This window comes from Kryptolebias marmoratus, linkage group LG20 (genome assembly GCF_001649575.2).
Source record: "Kryptolebias marmoratus isolate JLee-2015 linkage group LG20, ASM164957v2, whole genome shotgun sequence".
In the NCBI taxonomy this organism is placed as follows: domain Eukaryota; kingdom Metazoa; phylum Chordata; class Actinopteri; order Cyprinodontiformes; family Rivulidae; genus Kryptolebias; species Kryptolebias marmoratus.
In genome coordinates this window covers 14,843,876-14,869,610 of record NC_051449.1, presented here as the reverse complement: position 1 = coordinate 14,869,610, position 25,735 = coordinate 14,843,876, and the positions used below count along the sequence as shown (strand labels likewise).

Genomic DNA, 25,735 nt, shown 5'->3' with positions numbered 1-25,735 from the left:
AGGTTATCTGCATTCTGAATACAAATTCAGAAAAATGTCATGAAGGCAAAGTAGCCACTCAACAGGATTATCAGAATATTTGCCACTCATGTCACAATATCACAAGTCTCTACAAGCTGCCTTTAGTTCACTGAAAAAAGGATAAAGAAATATGGTTTTAAAGAGCGAGGCAGTGCATTTGCACCCTGCAAAGGTGGACAATACATATATTAACAGCAAGTGAATTATACACAATTTCTCTTTAAAAATATTATGATGTGATGTCTCAAACAATAATGAACAGTTTTCTTACATATTTGTCTTAATAGCTGCAGTATTGGCCATCGTTATAAATTAAATCAGTTTAATTTGCTTAACAGAGCAATAATTCTTTACCCTGACAGGCAGATTTAAATGTGGTGACTTTCTTTGCTGTGACAGGCAAAGTGGGGCTTTGGGGGATTGAGACAGGCCACATCTAAAAATATACAGTGAGCCAAAGTAATGTTTCAGTGACAGCAGGATAAACTCTGTTTAACTGATTGAGCTGATATGAGGAGCTGAATCGTTCTCTTTTAAAATCTGTCTATAAGTTCCTGCTTGAAACAGCTGTAAAGTTGTGAGGTTTTTGCTGTTCATCCAAAACATAAAGTTTGCAGATAGTCTTTTCAGTGAAAAATCAAATAATAGCAAATATAAATTTCTCAGTATTATTACTGTCCCCTGCTGAAGGCGAGAGGTGATAATGTTTTTGCTTGCGTCTGTGTGTGTGCACGTGTTCGTTTGTCTGTAATGTTAGCAAAATATCTCCTGAACCAGTAGACATATTTTAATGAAACTCAGAAAATCATCATTGGATGTACATCTACAGCTAATAACTTCGTGGTCAACCCAATTCAAGCTGCCAGCCACAGCTAATTGACCTTAGCCAAAACACAAAAATGTCTATAAAACTTATAGCTAAAACTTGGTGTGGTAGTGGCTGATTTTCCTCAACGCATACGCCAAGCACTGACAGATCTCACAATATTACATAAAATAATGCATAATGTAATTTCCAATGTTTGACCAAAACAGCTAAAAGTCCATCCCTTCTCAGCATAAAATGATCTTGGTTTTGGTCTTGATCTTGATCTCAGGCATGTAAGGTGGCGAGCGATACGCAATCCTTCAAGAAATGATAGACCTGTAATTATTTTGCATCGCTTTCCTTTTCAGTTTTCTTTCACTGATCTTTTTCTCTCAACATAAAAGGATACTGATTCATGTTCACATTAGTTACTTTATGATAAACTATAGCATGAGTTATGGCAAACTCAACATCAATGAAATCTGACAGATAGCAATTGAGAACCACAGGAGACTTTTTGAATGCTAATGCACATTTATAAAACGGCACAAGTCAACTGTCGAGCAGACCAGCAGGGTGCTCGTCTGTGGGGTGAGACTTCATGCAGAATTCATCAGGAAGGTGAATTCAGAGAAAACATCTTGTGAGGTGGTAATAAGCAGTGTAGTTTTGATATGCCATGGAGGTTAAGATAACCTAATCTGTCATCTTTCATTGATCGCTGCAAGCTAGTTATGTTCGTCATAACAGACGGCAGGCAATAGCTCAAGCACGCACTGCTGTCATGTTTGATCATTTGTTGGCTCCTCAGCTGAAGTAAATTCAAACGTGTCTATTTGTTGTTAGAGAAAACAGTTCCATTCATTTACACAAATCTGCTGTCATAAATCACAGTGTGAAGCCAGGGAGGAGCTGCAATAACAACAGATGTCAGGAGCAAAATGATTTGTAATATTTGCTTTGTTTCTCATAAATACTACATTCACTTGTTTAGAGAAAAACATATTGTCTTTAAAGAAACATAATGTTAACACAAATATAGTACATAAGAACACAGAAGAAAATTGATAAATGAATGCTCTTTTCATTTAAAACAATAGCTACACTGCCATTACGTTTTTCTTTTTTTAATGACAAAAGTAAGTAATAAACTGCCTAACATTTTACCAAAAATGTCCAGAATTATCCACAATCTTTCTCTATAATCGAGTCAAATATGTGTATTATATTAAAATAAAAACAGAAACTGAAAAGGAAAAAATGGGTAATGTTTACAGTAATTACACAAAGCCAATGTTTCAACATATAATTTCCAGCCAGAGAAACCATCTTGAATCAAAAATTGTTATGACTATGAATAATTCCTGACTTACAGATGCTTTTTGGCACAGGGGCAAATGAATTTACTGCACATTTTCAACACTAATTACTAATATCTGAGGCCCAGATAAAGCTGGTAATCACATCTTGTTTGTGATGAAAACATCATTCAGTGTCACAAAAACCAATACTAATACAGTGCTCTGCATTTGTGGTAATAATTTTACTAAAAGCATTTCTTTTGTGTTTTAAAGGACTTTTTTTTTTCTAGATAAAACTCCAAAATGACTTTCAGTCTTGTTATAATCATTGGACATAACAACTAACACGTTCAGTATGGACAGCGAGTTGACTTAATCCTCACCTCACAGTGACAGCCCCACTGTGTTGTACTGACAAATGACACGGAAAGGTCAACAAAAGGTCTTAAAAGGGCAGCAAGGGGTTGGAATTAGACTGTCTTCAACTGTTTGTGCTGTGGGAGGTAGAAGAAAGTTGATGATGGCAATGATCTGATTCCCCCCCGTATCCCCTTGTGTTACATTTTGGCATCATTATGAATAACTCTCACAATTAGCGGAGACAAAGAGGAGCTCAAGGGTGCAACATGATAAAGAGTGGAGAAATAATGTTAATTGCCCAACGAAAAATATGAATTGAATCAGCAGCTGCTGCCTTTTTAGAGCTCCGAGTGTCTACTACCATTCTTATACAATACAAGTACTGTGTGAGGGGTACAAGTTTTAGTACATAAGCAGACATTTGTTTGTTTGTTTATTAAGGACATCAACAAAACTGCAGCAATCCATGGCTTTTTAAAGTGATCAATCTAGTTAAAAAATAAGCCATAACATATAGTGTCCCAGGGGTCACCAACAAGATATGCTCTAATCAGACAGTGTTAAGCCAGCTTTCTGGCAATTGATTTATTAGATTTATTTATTTTCTGACATTTCTTCTGCCATAAATCGATAATATTTGCTATTTCCATTCTTTGGTTTTCGATTGAAAAGTTTTTCTTGTGACTCTACCTATGAATCACTACATTTATTGTAATTATGCCGAAAATGTTAAGAAAAAATAGGATAAGTGCTAAAATTGTAAGCAAATATTACACAAGAGTTCTGAGTTTGTTACCAGGAACCATCTAATGAAAAGCACCAAAAGCAGTTGTTTTGTTAAGAAAGAAATTGCTGTTACCTGAGGGTAGCTACATTAGGCCCAAACATGATGCAATTATTTTAATAATTAACAAATCTGCAGCTGATTTGTGCTCCAATTGCAAAACAAGCTCACTAAAATCTTCACAATCACAGTAACCAAAAGCAGCACTAAAAAAAGTGTAACCAGCAGTGGGCTTGAACCTGAGCTTACCATATTTCAGCACTTCTGGCATCTTACTGAGGTAAACAGTTAGTGAGAACTGAGAACAGCATGTTTGTCTCACTACTGTGTGTCTGAATTAGGCCTACTCGCATTCTGTCAATGAGCAATTTGATTACTATGTCAAATTGTGTTTGATTAATTAAAGATTTAATCCTTCCCAAGCCAAATGGAATAAGCTTGTGGCTTGATAATGGCCTCTGGACCGACACTTGATGATCACTGGACTAACAATTATAAATCTATCTTCCAATGCCTCCTAATTTACAGTTTTATGTATTTGCTTCAGAGTTATTTGATATAACCCAACATTCACAGATAATTTTGTCTAAATTATTTTCATATGGTGGTAAAGGTCAAAGTCAATCAGCAAATTGGAAATTTGTTGCTGCCAAAAAAAACTTTTTAAAGTGGTTGTTTTTCTTCCGGCTGTTCCCTTTTGCAGGGGTTGCCACAGTGAGTGAATTCACGTAAAAAAGTGGGCAATTGTTTTGTGCTGGATGCCCATCCTGGTGCAACCTGGACCCCCAGGATTACAAGACCCCAGCACTGACCATCGAGCTACCACGCCACTAAAAACAGCCTTTTTAAAGTACCGACAGTATTTGTCCAAAGGGAATTGTGACGGTGAAAAACAGTTTAAAAACATGTAGGGCTACAATGCACTACCAGGAAGGGAAATTGAGTTTGCAGCGAGTACATGGACAGGAGAGTGGCTGTTAGTATCTGTTTGCTCAAACTCTGACTTGGTACTATTGAGCACTTGACTGATGGTTTTCACTGCCTTCATCCATTACACTGTCACCCTGCTGAAATTGCCCTTCAAACGTTCTGGCACTTTTAGAAAAGTGAGCTCTCCTCCTTTTTGTCCACTGAGTAAAAGGAGGGCACAGCTGTCAGCAGCTGTAGCACCTCTTCAGGGATGATTTACCCCTTTTGCTGAGGAGGAAATGCTAAAATGTGAGCAAACTAATATTATCTGGGTAGATACAGTTGTAAGACAAGTAGAAGAGACAACATTTATAAGTTTTTGGGAGGATGTCGCAAGTTTAACTGGCCTAAAATGTGTAAATACCATGTAATAATCCATTGTGGCTCACAATTAATCTACAGTGTTACAAACTACAGTATGAACTCACAGCCAAGCAGTCATCTCTCCTCCATTTTGTCGTGAGAGAGTCCAGTGTTGACATGACAGCTCATTCATATCATATTAATGACAACACCTCCATTTTCTAGTCCTGAGTGTAATTTATCAACCTGTGTCCAGAGCATCCATCACTTCCTCATCAAACTGTAACCAACTAAGACAAAAAAGGGTTGAAAATGGGCAAATGAAAGCTATTAAACTGCTGCATTCAAACTGTATGCTACATATATCAAGAAGTTATGTTTATATTTGTACATCTGAAGTACTTCTTATAAGTACATTGGGTCACAAGAATGAAATGAGTTTTTGAACAGCTAACAACAAAATATAAGATAAACTGCTGTAACAGAACTGTTTGTACACAAGCTAAAATGCTTTTACCAAAGTACAGATAAAAAATATAATATATTTATTTACTAAAGAAGTTACTGCAACAATGCACAAAGGCAACAGATAAAAAACTGAGAATTTGGTTTGGTTCTTAAACCTGAATGACAAAAAGATATCTGCAAAATGTTCAGGAATGTCACAGGAATTTATCCTTCTGTAATTTATCACATTTTTTAACAAAACCCTTTAGAGACATGAGAACATCTGTACGCGCATTCAGAAGACTATTTGCTGTAGTTTTGTAGGCAAACTTGTTTTAGTCTTTCTTGATCTTCTGATAGATTGAAATTAAAATATACATAATGTTCAGCATTAATGTTGTCATAACGGATGCGCAGCAGGGCAGCATAAGTTGTGCAATAACATCAAACTGAATGACTACTTTTCCTTTTTATTTAGCCAGATGAATCAGCAAGGATAATTTCTAAATGAAAAACTTCAAATATAGACCACTTTAATACATCTTATATAAGCTCGTTCTCAGATAAGTTCCCAGCTTTTCCTGACTATTTGTATGGTTTTTTTCATTATATGTTGGACCTTTTACTTGAATGTGTGATAATGCTCACTGAAAATGTATTTCCAAAGTTTCCCTGTTTCCATATTGCGCTTTCCACAACAAAAGCGAGTTTTAATGTCCTGCTGCCAGATCACAGTAATACAGTATTGATTTTCAGCCTTGTTCCTTTGGCTCAGCAGGAGATTTCACATTACTAAAAGTCTCTACATCTTTTTAAGAGGATACACATATGATTTGTTTTGCTTGGTTGCTATGTTTGTGGAAATACTATATTTGTTTTTTTTTTATACCCAATTATGCTACTTGTTGCCAATTCATTTAAGTAGCTGTATGAAGTTTTTCACAACATTTTCATGCTATTATTGCCTCTGTTTTAATGTTTTTTAAATGACAAACCTGCTTCCAGTGGTATGACAATAAAAAGTAAGAACATTTGTACTTTCAAACACCCGAGAACAAGGCTAGAGAGGGATTTTTGCTTTATAATATTTTAAATTTTATACTTTTCTGTCTCTGTGCTTTAAAAGAAGGATAATGTACTTTGCATTTTTATTATTATACAGAAACTTACGAAATCTTTCACTTCAGACACAGTGGTGTGTCACTTAAATCAAGCTGTAAAAGCTGCATATTGCAACCAGCTGAATATGAACCACTTCACTCTGACAAAAAAAGGACAGAAAATATACAGAGGCCATGAAAAAAGCTATGACCCATGCAGAACCCTTTGAGCAACTATAGATTATTGGCTGTGAAAGATGGTGGAGGTACATAGAGTTCACACCACTGTGGTGGAGGTTATAAAAAGCGTTCTTGTTGTCATGCAGATTTTTAAAAAATTATTTTTAAATATAGCTAACAACGGTGCAAAGGTTTTCTCTGAAATACCTCTCTGAGCATCTGATAACCTGTTTTACTCCTGGCTAATTTGACCTTTCCTCTGACTTCAGTATGGATGTTAATCACATGATCTCTCAGGCTGAAACACTAAATACAGAATCCTTTTGTGTCTTTCACCTTGACAGGTAAGAGAAAGACAACCCTCAGACTTACATAAATCCCATTTTTACACCTCCAGTCAGCAATTCAGAGCAAAATAATTCATCTTCTCTACCAAAATGCACAAGAAATGTCTCTTGAACACTAAGAGAAAGAGGTTTAAATGATTTAACTTTCATCACATTTGTTATTAAAGGGGAAATTCTTGTAGTTTGGCATGTAATTATTTTGGCGGTGTCAGAGCAATGAGGAGATCCTAAAAAAACAGGTGGGTTAAACCAAAAGCATCAGAGCTGGCAAACCTGCACAGATAAAGCACAGTTTAGTTTATCCTATTACACTTGTATTAAAATTGTGGCAGTTTTATTTTACTTTACCAGCTCCAGAAAAAATACAACAGTTGCTTTTCGTGTCACTTTTGGAGAGTAAAAAAACCAAAATATCCAAAATAAATCCAACTAAAGAATGCTGTCATGTTTATTGTTATGATGTGCAAGATGTCCATAATAAGCAGGAGACCAAGGAGCTGATGGTTAGGACAGAGATCAGTCTCAAAAACAGAGATCTGAGGTGAGATTAGGTGGAGGGATGGTAGATAATTGAAGCCAACGTTAATCTAAACAAAGATATCGTACACAGGTTGAAAAGATTGATCGGTTTTTATGCTCACTCGAATGAGGCAAATGGAGTGTGGAAGATATGCAAATGAATGTCTAATTGGGCTGTCAGGGTGCTGAAGCCTTGTCAAACCTCTGTTAGATAGACAGACAGAAGGAGAGAGCGAGCGCCGGGAAACACAGAGAATTACTGGATTAGTTTCAGCTGCTTTTCTCCACACATTTCATTAAGTCATTTCAACTCAAACCAGAGCCATGGGTCAGTGCTCTATCCTTGAGAAGCGATCTCTTTTATCTGTCATTTTGAAGGGAAAGAAATGGCATATCAGCATTCTATCTCCCACCCCCTGTCTTTCTGTCTGTCGCTACCAAAAACACAAATACTGCCAGTAAACAAGGCATCTCTTTTCTGCAAATGGTACAAGAAAAACATTTAAATATAGAGAAGGTCGCAAGAAAACAGCAAGTATTGAAAACTGAAAAAAGGTCATTAATTGACATGCTGATTTAGTTTTATTATTAATATTATTAAGCACTGTTAAGATTAAAGGGCTTAAATATTGTCTCTAAAATATAAACTCATATAAACAAGCATGTAAAACATACAGACAAAACCTCAGATTCTTACAAGCAGATATACACACAAAAACGACACACACACTCAAAGAGAGCAAGAGAGAAATTGAAAATCACATGGTGTCAAGAAGCGAGAAAAGGATCCAGTGCAAAATCGAAAAAAATGGGGTAATAGGCTGATAATAGAATGGGCCAGCTCCTTCATAAAATCAATCATAGGCTAAGAGGTTGTTTGACGCTGTGAGCAATTTGACAATGCACCAACAACAGAGCTCCAGTCGAGCATTACTTGAGGTGTAATTACTCTCACAGTCTAAAAGGATCCAATTAGCTCGCCTCGACAATGGAAAGGCAGGCTGATTCCCAACGTATGGAAGAATCCAGTTTCACTGAGAGTTTTCCTGTAACGTGCTATTGAAGACTATCACTGCATTTTTTTCAGTTACCAAAAAAAGGCTTGTTTCATTACAGATTACCTTGTTACATATGTTACAGTTTGACTGAAACAGGACAAGAATACAGGATCAGACTGAAAGTCTGTAAACAATGCATTTAAAAGGAAGATAAATGAATTTTAAATGAACACAAGGGGAATCAGCAGGGGAGAGACTAAATGCAATCAGCTTGTTGTTGACAGAATGTTAAAAGAAAATACAAAAGAAAAATGCAGAACACCCACACACCACATATTGAGGAAACAGGCGAAATACTCACGTGTTTAGTCACTAATGCAGCTCTGAATAACAGCTCCTGTAGGGATAGCTACTGGCAAGCTAACAAACAAATGGAGCCAAATGTGCAGGTCAAATAGAGTGAGAGAAAAATCAATAAAATGTGACAAATGTAATATCTCTGGTTGGTAATAAGAGGATGTGAGCGTACAGAGATTGTGACATGGGAGAGAAGTTCACATGAAGGTTTAGCTAAGCTGAGGTCAAGCAGAGATGAAAAAGTGGGAGGGCAAAAAAAAATCAAAGAAAGATGAACATTTTGAAAAATTATCAATTCCCTGCCTTGGAAAAGAATGGAGAATAAATTCATAAAAAGAAAAGATTGCAATAATTAAAAACTCCATATTAATGCTTAATATTTGTTTCTCAATTTAGCTATATCTATCAAAATACAAAATTACAGTTTAAGTGTTTAATTCTGACAAAACAACAGAAACAGAAGAAAACAAGGACAAATTACAAAACATAGCCTAAAGTTACTGGAAGAGTTTTGTGTCCAAGACTTGAGTCAAACTATTAAATTATCCTGTACATAATTTATGTATTACAATGTCCTTTCTTCAAACAGATTTTTTTTCTGGATTTTTCTGTCAGCTTTGATGAAAAACAACTTGACAGTTTTTTGGAGTCCTCTTCACCTTGAGGGAGGAATTCCTATTGACCTCATAAATGTGATACATGATACAAAAAAACTTGACTTGGAAACTTTAAAATTATATAACACCAAATACATTAAGAATGCATGTTCCTCCTCTCCCTCCAAAACACTTGATGACTGAACTGGGAAACACATCCAGATTACTGTTTTAGTGAACTGATGCAAAAGCTCACTTGAGGTTTGACTGAATGGTGGCAGGGAGCAGAGAGGTTTGGAGACGGGAGGGAAGTATCTGTTAATGGCACACTTGTTCTCTTTGGTCCCACTTCGACTAAAAAGTTTTTAAACTTTACTTCAAGGCAAACTTATCAACCTCTGGTTTTACTGTTAAATCTAAATGTCTCTTTCTATGCTATAAATCATTCCTATATTATTTAGTACACAAAATAGGTCCTCATATTAAAGCCACAGTGACCAAAAACGTCAGAAAAATGTGTCTCTCTGAAGTACACCCTCATTTATCATGGAGATGATGCTTGGTGACTCAGATGGTCCTTTTCTCCTCCTGACTCTGACTCTGTTTGACTCAGATGAGTTCAAAGTGGTGTGTCCCCGGCACTGAACTCCTCAGTTTCAGCTCCACACGTTTAACTACCTGTTGTAGTGCGGAAAATTCAAATTCTTCTGTATCCCTGATGGGTGTAGGATTTGAAAGAGGCGTATAAAAAAGGCCTAGAGAGTTGAGACACTGTGATTCAGCAGGAATCACACCCATGGTCGAGTCTTCTTTATACTGTATGTGAAAAGACGCCAGATGAGACTTTTCTCTGACAACAGCAGCCACTTTCTTGTTGTGTACCATCAGCATTTTTCCACCTTCTTTTGTTGTGACCACACTGCCGATGCACACTACCTTCATTACATCTACTTTGAAATAACCTTTGAAAGTCTTGGCATGTGTGCATTTGTTTAAGCTGGTGATGACAGACTCTTTTTCTTTGCAGCAACTTCTGTTCTTGTTGATTGGATAGCAGTTCATGGGAGGTTTTTTTTTATATTTCTTTGCATGGCAAATGGAGGGACAAAAATCAGTTAACTGGCTCATTAATGTTGGCTCAATTGCATGTTTACTGAAATAAAAAGAGGATGCCCTGCCTCAGATGTGCACTGTTTTAAACATGTGGAAACTTTTACAATACGCTCAATTTCAGTATGACAGATACACATTAATTTATATGGTCTTGGAAACAATTTCGGGTTGTTCTTTTGGGTTTCCAAGTATCTAAGTGATTGGACTTGCTTTAAAGAAGTTTAAAATACAAAAACACAGCAAAAATCCAATGAATGGTGTTAAAGGAACAGCACTGGTACAATATGTGCAAACTTGGTGTACCAATAGTACCGACTACAAATGCTGATGCTTAAATCATTTAACTTAAGTAGACACATTTATAACTGTGAAAGATAATACATCTTACTATCTTCATAGTATTTTCAATAAAAATTGTTGCACATAATCTCAGAATAATTCTTTGTAAGTTTTGTCAAACTCTTTTAGTTAAATAAACAGAAAATTCCTGGTGGAAATCTGAGCTCTAAAGAGCACACAATGATATTTATAACATGTTTCATGTTACAGACATGCTCAACTATTACCTGCAAACTGCACTGCAGAAATCTGAGCACAGCACAAAGGAAGAACACAGAAAGACAGAGAGAGAGAAGGAAAGAAATATTCAGGCAAAGTGAAATGTTCCTCCCCTCCTCGGGGCAGAGAAACAGACACCAGTGTGGTTTGATCAGACTGTCGCTTCAATATCCTCTCTTATCCTTTGATGATCCATCACATCATCTTTCTCTCCACTCACTCTGTCTATCTTCTACACACACACACACACACACACACACACACACACACACACACACACACACTGCACATCCCCATTTTCGTGTCTACCTTTGTCTCCCTCTTTCATCTCCTCCTCTCACATCAGCTACCTTTTTCCTAACATTTTTGTCCCTCTCCCTCCCTTCCTGTTCCACTTCCTCTTCACCCCTCTGTCTTTGAAGTGTGTCACACTTTCTGCTTTGTTAGGTCCTCTACTGTAATTAGCATCTCAGCTTTTTTTTCCCCTTGGTGCAGTCTAGTAGGTACAGTGCGATCTGGCAAGGTGAAACTGACTCTAACTGACTCAGTAGATGATCAGCGAAGCCAAAACTGTGACTGTAATCACAGGGAAATTGATACTTTCATACGATCACGATAGTAATTTCTCGTTTTGTTCACTTCTATTTTCTTTTTTTCTTATTCTTCTTATTTTCTATTCTTCTCTCAGTGTCTTTTCTTTTGTGACAGTGAAAATATGCAGCCTGGCAATTTCTAATCACATGTGCAGCACATCAGAATTTGACACTGATACAGTACTTTAGCAGAAGTTCAGTGAAGAACAAAAATGCATTTGCTGCATTACTAAATGTAAATTTAAATGATCTTATAGATGTGAGCAAATGTAAACCAAACAACAACTGAAACTTGCCTACACACACACCTGCACACACACACACACCATCTCTACAGCAGGGAAGAGAAGACCAGAAACCAGAGTTTCATACAAAAAATAAAATAAAATAAACTGAAATCATTATGTTTCTGAAAAAAGTCACCATATTGAAAAGCACGTTGAGACTGTAAAATAGTTAGGTATGTCCTGTAAAGGTTTAATGCAAAAAGACATATATTTAAAATTGAAACATTTTCATATAAAATTTTATGCAGACTTCTTTTCTGCTTCTGTTGCAAAGAAACAATCTGACTTGCCAGAATATGAAGAATTTCTTGCTTTTACAGGTTAGTTTCAGCTGTAGTTTGTAAGAACTGGCTTAAATAAGAGTAGAAGTAGTTATAGGTGTTGATCTCCCAGTCACAGTTTTTGTCAGGATTGTTGTTGTTTACCACCACACCGGTCTTGGTCTTTGTTTTGTGTTTAGTTTGCTTTTTAGATGTTCATCTAAATGTGTGTAAAGTCAGCTGAAAAATGAAAGTTTCAGTTTCAAAAAATATGGAGCAATTTCTTCTTTGTGTTGTGTGTGGAAAAAACAGCATCAACTGGAATAAAAAGGGATAGAAGACTGATTATACATTCACTTTTATTATTGACACCATTTTTTGAGAAGGTGGATATGTTTCTGCAACAAAACACAGTGACTTTAAAAGCAGTTTAGTTTAAAATTTAAATGCTGTATAAAAGCCCTTTTCCATAATTGTTTGTGGGTTTAGTGTTAAGGGTTTCGATTTTTTATTATAGGTTTATTAATCTTTATGTCACCCACTGACACAAAAGTTGGGTCAATATATAATCATCTGTGTGTGTGTCTGTTTGTTTGTCTTTCTGTTGGCACTCAACAAATTTTAAATAAACTTTCAGAAAGTAATTATTTGGGGATAATCTGAAACTGTCTAATGTTTGGAGTCAACCTAATTCCGGATGGTCAGCACAACTAATCAACCTTAGCAAACAAAAATAGCTTGAACTCTGTCAGCTTTACAGAAATTGGGCTAAAATTTGTTGTGGTAATAGCTGTGAGTCGCCAACACATACTCTGAGTGCTAACAGTTTCTGTAAAGTTTTTATTTTGTTTTGTTGGTTTGCTCCTCTGTCATAAACTTGGAACCTGTTCAGGTTGGACCCCAACTTTTGCATAATGACCGCTTGAGATAGGCATCAACTCCCCCACAACCCAGAAAGAAAAAAGTGAGTAAAAAATGGATGGATGGATGAAACAGCTGTACACCAGATTGTTTTTTTTTGTTCAGCATGACACCTGCCATGCATTTAGTTTCTTTCTTCCCCTCATTCATCAAGACATTTTCATACACTGGTTGGGCTTTCATGTCATAAAAACAATGTCTTTATAATACTTTTGCTGTTCCCGTTGGTAATTCAAATATGCCAAGCTGGGGAGGCTCAGCGCAGTATCGCTTACACATTTCAAGCATCACAGAATCAGCTGAGTGACGTGTAAAAAGTGCTCACGTTTAATTTACACTTTATCTTTGATCCACATAGACTTAGCTGAGTCTAGATCAGTGAGTTCAGGTTTGGAAACATACCTAACAATATAACTCTAATCATAAAAAATATAGTGTATGTACATTAACATGCCACAAGCTCACACACATTCAAACAATAATAAAGCAGCTTTATTTGCAGTAGCTGCAGCTGATGCCTCCCCTTATATTAAATGTCTCTTTGTCTGCACTGTTTTCTCTCAGCTATTTATTCTTCCTCACTCTCCAATTTTTCAGCTACTTTTATTCTCCTACTCTTTGAGTTCTGCAAAGGGAACAATGTACCACAGCACATTATTCTGGTACCATGATGAATGGAACGAATCTGTTCCTGTTGACTGTGGCCTCGAGATAAAGAATAAGCAAATAAAACTGTCTGCTTGCCTTGAAGCACCCTGGAGCCCACTGCCACCACTCCTCATGCTAATTTGATTGAGAACACTATCACTTCATACAACACTCCTCGACGCACACACCTAAACGCACAACAATTTTACTCAGGAGGGACAAGACAAAGAATAGAGGATGTCATCAAGACACATAGAAACGACACTATTCTATTAATCTTTACAATGTCTGTCTCAGTAATGTTGAATTTCGGTCCACTGTCGGTAGTTGACATCAAAGTGAAATGTGGTGTTACAGAGGAGGGCAGAACAGAGCCGGAGGCAGGAAAGAAAAAAGTGTACGTGCATAAAAAATGTTAGGTAAGAAGTTAAAATAAGGCCTCTAGAGGAGAGAGGGAACAAAGAGTGACTAGAGTTATAAGAGTGGAGCAAATAGGCAAGTACTTAACAATCCTCATCTGTGTTCTCACACTGCAATTAATGTGGAGCCAGAAGGAGAGCCGACTCCTTTCTGCCATAAAACAAAACCTGGATTGATGAGGGTGTCAACAGTGAAAGTGACTTGCTGGGTACAGGCTCGTTGGGAGCAATGTGTTGAGATAGTGAAGAGGAGAAAAGATAGCTGGCTTTAGAGGGGGAAAAATGTGGTGTCAGGTGGAGAGAATAGCACAAATGAGGGCAAAGATCGAGATAAAAAAATTGACAGACTAGTTAAATTCTGTGAAATGAGGGTGGTGTGTGTGTGTGTGTGTGTGTGTGTGTGTGTGTGTGTGTGTGTGTGTGTTGGGTGTGGGGGGAGTGGGTGGGACGGGGGGTGCAAAACACAGAATAAGCCCAAGGAGATAAATTGGAACAGAGTCGCTCTTTTATGGCCATTTTTTTCTGTCTCCTTGGAAGCTATTGTGCTGGTTTCATTCATTAGACTGCATGCAATAAAAAACATTCAAGGAGAGAAATATCACCAGTCAAGAGCTTTTCTTTTTTTTTCCTCTCTTGGGTGATTTCTCACCACGTTTGACCTTCTCAAACAAACAAACAAACCACATGTTAATCATGGAGAAAAAGAAACATAAAAAGATTTTTTCTTTTGCCAGCCTAGTTGTTGTGGTGTCATTAAACATTCGCTGAATCGCAGATTTGTTTATCAAGAAAAAAAAAAAACTTCTATAAATCATTATAACACTCTTTGCATGGACGGAAAAAAAAACTCTGGGGAATATTTTTAGTGTCTCAACTTGTGATGAATAAAATTGGGCTGTAGGAGTTATTTTTGCTGAACACACTATATGTCCTTTTTAAAAAAAAAAACAAATTCTCTGTACTCCCACTGTACATTTTTGACAGAACTTAGGTGACACAGTACAGAACTGTAGAGCACAGGACTGATTTCACACAGATCCACGATATTTACCCATTATTTATAGAACTGCTCTCTCATAAAACCTAACAAGACTAAAATATGACTGTGACATTAGAATAAAAACACAAGAAGAATAAGAAGAAAAGAAAAGAGCTGAGGTTTTAGTTTTTCATGGTTGTCAGCACTTGGATTAATAGAAGCTATTCACTGTAATGAGCTGTTAAGTGTTAACTGTCAAAAGTGTTTTCATTTGCCTTTCAGTCTTAAAATGCTTAGTCTCACTATAGAGAAGGTTTCTCTGTCCTTTTTTGCCTGTTCCCATCAACTTTACCCGTGTATAATGTTGCCTTTTACTGCATAAAACACTAATAATCATCATCTGGAGATAAGGCTTATAATCAGGATGCACTGTCATTGTTAAGTGTCACATATCTGCATTGCAATCCCAGCACTCAGTCAATAGGAGTGATCAATGGTTGTGCAGCAACTTCACTTCAAAAATGTTCAAGTTTGTTTCACAGTAGTTTTCCATGGACATCACAGGGTTTTTAGCTCATTTTGGTAGCAGGACAATCCTAACAACTAATATAGAATCAGGGAACTCTTCACGTTGGTTTTATTGTAATTACCAAGCATTAATAATGAATGATACATTGACTTGAACTAAAACAAAGCCAGTGGCTAATTGTTACATGTATTAGAATACTAATTACTATTGGTCAAAGTAAAGTGAAGCTGAAATGCAGAATAGTTGATGCTGCAAAAATATACTGTACATCATAATAAAGAAAAAATACTGGTTAATAAAAAATCTTTACTTCTTAAGTATTTGTTTGAGACAGAATGTATCTATGTCTTTTCTTTCCAATGGAAAAATCATGTTATTGTGCTTTTACACCCCAAAAGTAAATTAAAAAAGCATAATGAAACCAATCAAATCCTCCTTCCATTAAAAAAATTGAATACCAGGGCAATATAAAAGATATGTGGTCATTCAAAGGTCTTAAAATGAGATTAATACAACATATAGCTTAAACATATAATATTCTGCATAGTGTAATTAAACTGATTAAAGAGCTGAATATCTTTGTGTAAATGTATTCTAAACAATGAAGAGAGTGAGAAAAAAAATTGTTTTGAGAAAGAAAACCATTTGTATCACCCCACAGTTGGTGATAAATGGAATCCCCTCTCCATGACAAACAGTGAGTGCAGAGAACTGCTGCATCATCTGTTTTTGTCTTGTGTTGTGAAGTTACCACAGCTGCCTGCACACAATACCAAGGCGTCCTCTTCAAGGTTCTTTGTGCATCTGAGGCAGTGTGTGAGGAGATTCTGCCTACTGCATGTGTATATTAGGGTGGGACGTATTAAACTGTTGGTACTTGAATTTGGTACTTTGAATTCCCTACCAGCAAAGGGGACCGGGGCATCCTTGTCTAGAGCCACCAGTGGAGGGTCCAGCAGAACCGTGTCCATGTTTTCTGTGATCACTCCATGGTAAGAGGTCTCGATCCATGGCTTGTGCTTGTTAACTGTAAAAGAAGAAAGAAAAATCTTTTGTTAGAACTTTTTAAGTAAACTTTGTAAGGGAAGATTTAATTCAATTATACATCTCATCAATAATGTTGGAAGTGTGGTGGCTGAAGGACACTGCAGCTTCACTCAGCAGTAACTTCACACAAGAAGCAGCAAATAACATCTTTTTCATAAGCTGAGAACCTAACAAAAACATTAGCCTTAGTTCTGTTATAGAGGAGGACAGAATCAAAATAACAGGAGAAAATGAATCTCCAATTACAGCGCAGGAAGTTAGAAAAGTAGCAATTTAAAACACCCATGAGCAATTGCTTCAATGAAGAAGTGATCTGTGGGATTAGTTATGCGTTTACTAATTTCTGCTATTTGGCAACAATTGTAGTAGATAATTATACAGTCGGGTATTTAAATTAAAAGTTAATACTGGTAAATAATCACTACTATAACAAAAGTTCCTCTGGAAATCAATGATATTTTGCCAGTGTTTAAGGTAACGCCACCTATCTATCACATTTAGGTTAGTTAGTTGTTTTTTTTCAGTTTTCAGTTTTCCGATTTTTTGGGGATGCTTCTGCATAATTTCTGCCAGTGTTTTTGTTTTTTCCATGACAATAGATCTTTCCTCAGCTCCACTGTTTGTGCTGTCTTGCACATGTGTTCTCACTAATCACACCTCCCTGTAAATACAAAGTCCCTCGTTTCACTCTTTTTCTGACAGATCCTCATATGTAAGTCTGTTCTGTCCTCATGTCCTGCTTCAGTCTTTTTTACTACATGTGCCACCTTTTTTTTAATAAATCATTTTAGGAGTAATACTTGCCTTCTACATGCTTGTCTACACTGTTAGGTCTTCATTAACAACCATCATTACACCATCTTATGGGTAATGTATAGTAGGTATGAGCTACTGCTTCATAAGAAGAGCAGAGCTAAATTTAGCTTTATTCCAAATCCCCACCTAACCACCACCACCTGAAAAAAGTGTAGGCTCATTGTATAGTGATATTGCATTAATTTTGATTAGTGTTTTAAATTGTAATCCTAATCCTTGTCTAATGCTGTCATTGTGAACAAATGAATTTTTTAATAAGTCCAAGTTTGCGTCTTTATTCAGAACCACCACAATAAATCTTTGCTGCTTCATTTTTTTGTATAGGAAAGAAATTACTCTGTCCAATTCTGCAAAATGGTGGGTTCAAACGCCTTTCCATGATAGCGGATAAAAAGGAGCTTAACATAGATCAGCATCACGCAAAGTAATTATTGACATTCTAGCTCATGGGGGAAAGTGATAATCCTTCAGCCAGAATAATGTAGATTCCCAAATTTTCTCAGTTAACATGCTGAAGTTTTCTTAGGTAAGATACTGAAACCTGCACTACGTCCAATGTGTTCCTTATGAGTCCCTTCAGATAAAAGCATCTGCTAATTGAATGCAGTGTAATGTAATGTGGCCTGAATTAAACTTCCCCACAGCAGGACCTCACAAATAGAAACTCATGCCCAAACCACAAATACAACCATATGTCCATCACTCTCTGTCTGTCTCTCTGTATCTCTGTCTGTCTCTCTCTCTCACACACACACACACACACACTGTGTCCCTGGTGTGCAAGTGTCACTCTCTGCAGGGAACTGGCCTGACACCCTGACCTTTTAATCCATTGAAGAGGAACGCTTTGTCTCGTGCCAGTGAGCAGATGACATGTCCAGCTGGCACTGATTTCAAATGCATCAAACTGTTCTTAAAGCTTTCTCGCAGTTTTTCATCTGTTTGAATAAACTTCAGTAGTTTTGTCCTACTATCCCATTTTCTCCCTCACTCGTCACAAGTGCAATGAGAGAGCAGGGTCACAGTGAAACAGGAAATAGGTCCTAATAGAAGAAACATTCAGCTCCAACACATTCAGAACAGATGCAGGGTGAAGGTGCATTATTTTTAATGTAAAACATGTAGCAATCACATAAAAACTTGTACAAAAAGCAAGTTCCTTTTTTAAATATAGACAAAATCAGTGTTTCAAAACCAAAGGTGAGGGTTTCAACTCTAATGGGTTTCATTTTGTGGTGCTGGTTTCTGTAGAGCATTGGTTCTAAAAGTTGCAGTTGGGACCTCGCCGTGGGTCAAACACCAAGTGAGGGTCCTTTGATTATTTCCAGATATCAACTTAAATAAAAAAAAACTTGTTTGTGACATTTTAACACCGTAATTAATTAATAAAAGTGATATTATGGTTGTGAAGGGTTTGTTTTGCCATTAGGGTCACTAATAGTTGTTACCAAAGTTTCCATTTAAATCAGCATTAGATGGGGTCATAAGCCTTTGTCACTAACATTTTTTGGTTTTGAAGCCAAAAGGTTACCAGTACCTTAAAGGATAAAACGTTTTAGTGGTCATAATAAGATTTAAATTCTCATGTTTTGTTGAGTTTCATCTGAGGATATTCTTTCAGTGATGCCTTTGGTCATACAAGAAACAAATTATTGGAAAAATGCAAATAAATTACCCATGACAGCAAGAGCATTAAAGCTGGATGACTTTTAGTATCTTAAAGAAACTCTTGTTCAAACCATTTCACAATTTTACAATGCTTCTTTTTTATTTTTATGTTTTACAATTTAGTTTGAGTTTGGAGTTTGTGATTAAAAATAGTGAACAGACTACACTGATCAAATACATTATGACCATTTTCCCATGTTGTTTCTTTTTATATATACTTCATCCTGGCATTTATATAGATGGTTCCCAGATTCATGCCACCTCTCAAACCTTTTTTTTTAATTGCATCTTCCACATGGCAACAATATTCAACTTTAGCAGTAATTGTAAAATCGCAAGAATGATTGCCTGGTTAGGATTTTTTTTTTGTTTGCAACTCTAAAATGGTCATGATGTTATGGCTGGTACAACTTTAATTCACATTTGCCTCACTTCACTGACAGACACCTCCTGATCTGCTATAGATGTGAATTCTGTTTTCTAAGAGAAGCTACCAGCTGAATCATATGGAGTCAAAGGAAACTACATGGAAAAACAAAATACCAGAGTGTCATCTTCTACTTATACTGTAGAGAGAAAACACTCCAGCACTCAGCATGACTCTGCTCTGCTGGAGAGAGGAAAGAGGAGAGTGGAAGTCTGTTTTTATGGGAAATGTAGATATCTCTAGGCTACACCTGTAATATTGTACCCGTAATGGTGGATTCAATGGTGCATTCAGAGGTGCATCACCTTCATTCCGTGCTGTTGTTATGGCCTCTACCTCATGCTACCAGTTTCACTTCAATTTACATTTCAATGTTAGAACATTTCCATTAAAAGCAGGGGGTGAAATAAGCCGAAACAATCTTATATAAAAGAAAATCTTCAAAACCAGAACAAATATTAAAAAGGGGCGATAACTACAAAATATGCTGTAAAACTGGGAATTATTGGAGCGATTCTTCACTGTTTTCTGCTTCTGCTTACTAAAGTAAATATGACTGTGTGCATAAAATATAAATTTTATGCACACAATCTTTTATTTAGGTTTGTATTCAGAAAGTCTGCTTTCATCGCACATCAAGTGCAGTTTCCTCACTGATGGCAAGTTCAATTTCAAGTTCAAGGTCTTATATTTATTACAAACAAATTGGTTGGTGGATGACACAGCAGCGGTGAGGCTCATTAAAAGGAGCCTAATAAACAAAAAGGGAAAAACACACATCACATCCTGAAAATGGGCTTTTTTTCAAATACTCTTTCATGGCATGAAGTGCCATTAATGATGCATTAAAGATATCCATCCTTGACATCCTTGCGTTAAACCCATTAAAACAAAAATGAAGGTGAGGTTGCAGGATAAAGCAATTAAATAAATAAATAAATCCCTTTAGAGCAACTGTTTAGACAAAGTCAACCATGGTACAGATGTGATTTTACAGAAGATAGTGACAGAATTGGATACAAGAAAAAGACTGATACAGATCTGAGTTTGTGCAATTTTGCCCTAAACCTCCTAAGAGTACTACCTTACACACTATAACAATACTAACAGAATAATAAGATGTTATAACATGTCACTCTCGTAATGATAACATTTTGTGACAGGCATCAAAGATTAAGCACAAGAAGTGCTGATAGAAATGTCATAAACTGAAGTATTATGGTTAAATAAAAATGATCTGATAATAATGAGATAAGAGGCTGGGTCAAAAAGCCCTCAAAGTTAATTCATTTCATTCCCAGATAACTTATTTGATTTGGTAAATAAACAAATGCATTTTGGACCTGATCAGTCTAAAGTAATTGATCCCTATTGTGGTCTTTGGATTTAACATTTTTGAAACAGAATGTGTGTCATGATTGTGTGGTTTGCTTTAGTTTTTGGTGTTTTGAGTTTATTTCTGTCTGATTCTGGGTTCCATCGTGGTTTTGACTTGGTTTTGCTGTGTTATGTTATTTCCTCCACCAAGGAGGTTATGTTTTCAGTAGTGCTGGTTGGTTTGTTGGCTTGTTTGTCCGTTATCCCAGATTGAACTATTTCTTTAATGACACTATGGCCTTGGCGGAGGTTTGCACTCTCTGAGTGTTCTAGTTATTGTGGTATTCGTTCCCATTAGATCTCCTTACTTGGTTTCCTTCCAGCTCCATACACACCTGTCTCTCATCAGTAATCGGCTCAGCTGTACACACTCATCATTTTTCCCATCTTCCAGCATTTGGACTCCTTCCTTCCTGCTGTCAGTTATATGTTAATTCTGTCTGTTCAGTTCCTCTTAATACTTTGTCTTAATTTTTATGACCTTAATTTCTTGCTTATTTACATTCAAGTTTCTATGAGAGACATTAATTTTACTCCTAGTGCAACCACCAGAGACATTGGAGTCGTTTTTGTTCTTTAACTCACACATAAAGCATGTTCTGTAGGACCACCTTCTTACACCTGTTGTGTGAAGGAGAAACTTTTGTTTTTTCGCGATAGCAGTTACCACTGGGGGGAGGGGTGTGTGTGTGTAAAGTGAATTGAATTGAATAATCAACAAACCACTCACCGGGTTCACATCATATGTCTCCAGCTGTAATCAATTACTTACAAATATCTAATCACAACACCAAAGTAACAAGTGGTGTTCCCCAGAGTCTCTCCTTTTTGTGTTTTAATTTATTCACTTCCCCTTAGTTCTATTTTCAGGATAGACAATTTCCCAGACCTGCAGACAACACCCAGCTCTTGTTGACCAAACACACTTCAGTGCTTCCTTTCTTATACTTCTTTCACTATGTAGTAAGAGAAAAATGATTTGCTTACCATACTGTCAAGCTCAACAGTAACAAAAATTAATTTCTTATTGGCTCTAAATCCACTTAATCTAAATGCCTCAATATCTCACACAACTGACAAATCCAGGGCTTCCCTCTACTTTGAGAGAGTCTTAATCTGGGTTTCATCTTCAGTCACACACTTTCTTTTGAAAACACATCAATAATCTTATTTGGACTGCTTACTTTCATTTATGCCTCTGCCATCTTTGTCCATCTCTCACACCCAGTCAGACTTCTCCTCTCAGCCATGCTCCTGTCACCATTTGTAATGATTTATGAAACTTTTTTCTATTTATTTTTGCTTTATTTGCTTTTCTGTAAACAACATTTGGGCCTTAGCACTGTTACTGTCTGTATTGTCACCAAACACACCACTACCATACTTAAACACCTTCACTTCCAGCTTCTCCAAAACTCCACATCATGTTCAAAGGTCTACATGATCCACTCTATCTTTCTTAACTTTACCCTCCTTCCTGAACTCCTTCTCCTTTCAGCATTCCATCTTCTCACTTGTACACAATGAAAATCTGCCATACAGCCCCGCTATCACCTACGCCACAGTATTTTTCCTCTTTAAAACCTTCCTTAAAGCCAGCCTCCTTAAACTAATCTAACTAAATTAACTCCACTTTTTGTACTAAACTCATAATCTACTTGCTTTAACTTTGCCTGTTTTAACTCTGTTTGGAGGTATACTTGTAATACTTATTCTAATTCCTCTTATTATTATTGTGGAAGTAGCAGAGGAATGAACAAAACCATATAAAACTGTGTTTGAATGTTTTTTCTCTCTGTTTAGCAGGCTCAGATAAAATTTGTGAACTGGAACAATCAAATAATTAATTTTATTGAATGTTTGAAATTTTTCAATTACTAGCATCTAAAAATGCCAACTCATTGGATATATTGGAGAAAAACAAAAGCATGAAGCTCTCAAACATCAGGAAGATTCACCTTCTGGGAACCCAATTCTTTACAAATTTAATGACAACATGTGAGACAGTTGTGGGGCTATTCCTGTCTAGACCAAAATAGTGGATGTGGCAACAGATGAGACAGATGATGCCATCCCTTTAGCCATTTTGGTAGCAGCTGATTTTTCCTTAATAAGGTTACAAGGGCTGCTGGCTGCAAAATGCATGCTGTCTTTGACCATTTCCTTAAATCTGCAACCATTAAAGCATCAGACTTCCCAATAAAGATGACTAATTCACTTAGTAGTCTGAACAGTCTAAAAGCAGATCCAGCACAAGCTTGGATAAAATCTGATATGGCAGTAATGTGTTCACAGAAATCCAGAAACAAGACAGTGCTTTCCTGTAAATTGCATTAGTCTGTGTGTTTGAAATATCTAATAAAGGCTTATAAAAATATATTTCTGTAGACACATTACTGTCCTACTGTAGGCATTAATTACTTAAAGTCTTGTCAAATCTGTTTCATTTAAACACTAATTTGATAACAGCGTTTTTGCACTAAAATAGTCTAGTGGTAGCAGAACACCATGGCGAGGCTACCAGAAGCACCAAGTGTTTATTCCCAGTCAGCCAAATACAGCAGTTCTGAAAGCTTAAGAAAAATCAACAAACATAAAGTAAAAAATATATATATTAAATAATATTATAACACAAAGAATAAGCCAAGTAGTTTTCCAATTAGGCTCTTAGTATGGGAAAGAGAAAGCAAATACTCGTATTACATTTCGTAACAAAATTAGAGTTCTTAAAAAAACATGATAAATTACAGGCCTAGCATTCATTGAAGGAATGCATATCGCCCATCGTCTTTCATGCCAAAATTTTAGACTAAGATCATGTTTTGTTGCAAAACAACAACAGAGTTGTAGCTGTTTGGGTCAAACAATGAAATAAACATCATGTGTGATGTCATGTGGTATTTTTAGTTGTGAATATCTGATGTTGTGATTTTCGTGTTGCCTAAAGCCAGTTAGCTCTGGTGGCCATCTTGAATTAAACTGACTCCAAAAGTTAATCAGTTGTTGGTTACTTTTTGAGAGCTTAATTAAAATTCAACCACTGGTTCATTAGATATTTTGGTAACAGACAGACACATAAACAACACCCCTCCCACCTCATCCCCCAACCCCACCACCACACGCACACACACAGTGACAAAAAAATTGCCTTTCCGCAGTAGGCGATAACAAATAAAATTGTTTTTTATTGACTCTTCAAGTCTTTTCTTATTCGGGACACTTAGAAACTGAATGTTCCTGCTTTATATTTAAGTCATGAATTTAGAAAAGCCTCAAATGTCTTGTCAGGTGAATCCAAACTGGCTCACGGTCAACATATTCATACCAATATGCCTCAACACTGCAGCTCACCAGGAGGTAAAAGTGGGAATATGTGTTGAAATGTTAAAGATGAAAGCAAAGAGGCTGAAAGAAGCAGAGCAATCCAGTAACAAAGAGCTAAAAACAAAAATCTAAGATTAAAAAAAAAAAAAAAAATCCACAGGAGTGCATCAATATTTCAGTCATTTAAAAGAATAATGACATAGCCTCTATCGACCGGTGAGGAAGCAGACTGAGCATGTGCAGATCTGCAGTGACCTACCGGTGCCCTGGCAGAATGGGCTGTAATTAAAGCCTGGGTAAGTGTGTACACATGCACATGGACCAGCACCCTCTCACCTTCAGTTCACAAGTGTGCTTCAGATGAACTTGAAAAACAAAGAACAGAATGCAAAATGTGAATGACGGAGGCAAAGAGAGACAGAGAAAGGATGTGACAGGAGCAGCAGCAAGGAGGAAAAGCCAAAGAGGAAGAGACAATAATGGAAGGAGGTCAGAGATAAAACTCATCTGCTGTCTGCAAGGCCTTACATATCTTTTCATTTATTATCCAATTAAAATAATAAATTGAATTCTTATATGATACTTCTTAAACAGAAAGATCATACTTTTTCTAATGAAACCCAAACAAACTTTATGTTTTTAATGAATAAAAGAAAAAATAATAATTTGGATGATTGGATGATAAAATGGAAAATATAAAATCCCTTCATATAGGTAGAAAATATAAAAAATTCTCTCAACAAAAACGAGATTTTAGATTTCAACTGTTCTCATAGTTTAACATTTGTGATTTTAATTACAAAACACTTCCTAGGTTCATAACAATGACTTTTAATTTAGTTTTTGCTCAACATAATTTCAACCCAGAAAGATACACCCTCTTCTTTGTCACCCAGACTCAACCTTCATTAACAGAACAAGTATAGACTTGTATCCAATTATTGTTGGCTGAATGCATGTTCCTTTTACACTAATTTGGAAGACAGTATCTTTTTTGTTTTTCCCACACAAAACATTCACAGATTAATTATCTTTGTTTGAGAAAAGAGAATCACTTCTCTTCTATCCTAACGCAATATTAAACAATACCTCTTGGTTCCTATATTGAGGTAATTTAAGCAAATAAACTCATCTTCAGAAATAGACAATGACACAAAACTAAAAATTCATCACAGGAATGGTTGAGCAGGAGTTTAAACAGAGCAACAGTAAATCAAGAACAAAAATAAAAAAACAAACAAAAAAATAACATCAACATCCCAAAGAGAGGAACAAAATCTTTACATTAGGTCCATGAGTGCCTTAAGCATCGACTTACAGTCCCACTGCTCAAATGAAGATGCAGTTAGCAAGAAAAAAGTAATTAGGCTTATTGAATGCACCATTTAAATTCTTCACTTTAAGCAGAAATAAGTCAGAGTTGACCAGTGGTTTATTCTCAAAACATTACTCTTCCTCTTCTCTCTCTCAGGACCTTGCTTCCTTGTCTTTTTAGATTTGCAGACAGTGCCGTTCGTTATTAAGTGTCGTTTGCTGCTAACAGCTAATTAAAGGGGCCATAAACTCTGATCTCCACCAACCACAAGGCTTAAAGCTTCCCCCACCCCACCCCAGTTGTAAAAACAATTAGTTTAGAGAGACTTCGGTTTAATTTGGCTTTACTCTCAGTCTTATCAAGA

At 36.4% G+C, this 25,735-nt stretch overlaps 1 protein-coding gene across 1 annotated transcript in view; it reads right to left on the bottom strand.

Annotated features, from left to right (window-relative positions):
• Window positions 1-25,735, bottom strand: part of clstn2 (calsyntenin 2) — a 151,214-nt gene that overhangs the window by 56,878 nt on the left and 68,601 nt on the right. Inside the window, exon 2 of the mRNA XM_017422299.3 lies at window positions 16,302-16,424. Coding sequence (XP_017277788.1) covers window positions 16,302-16,424 — 123 coding nt within the window. The remainder of the gene's footprint in view (window positions 1-16,301; window positions 16,425-25,735) is intronic.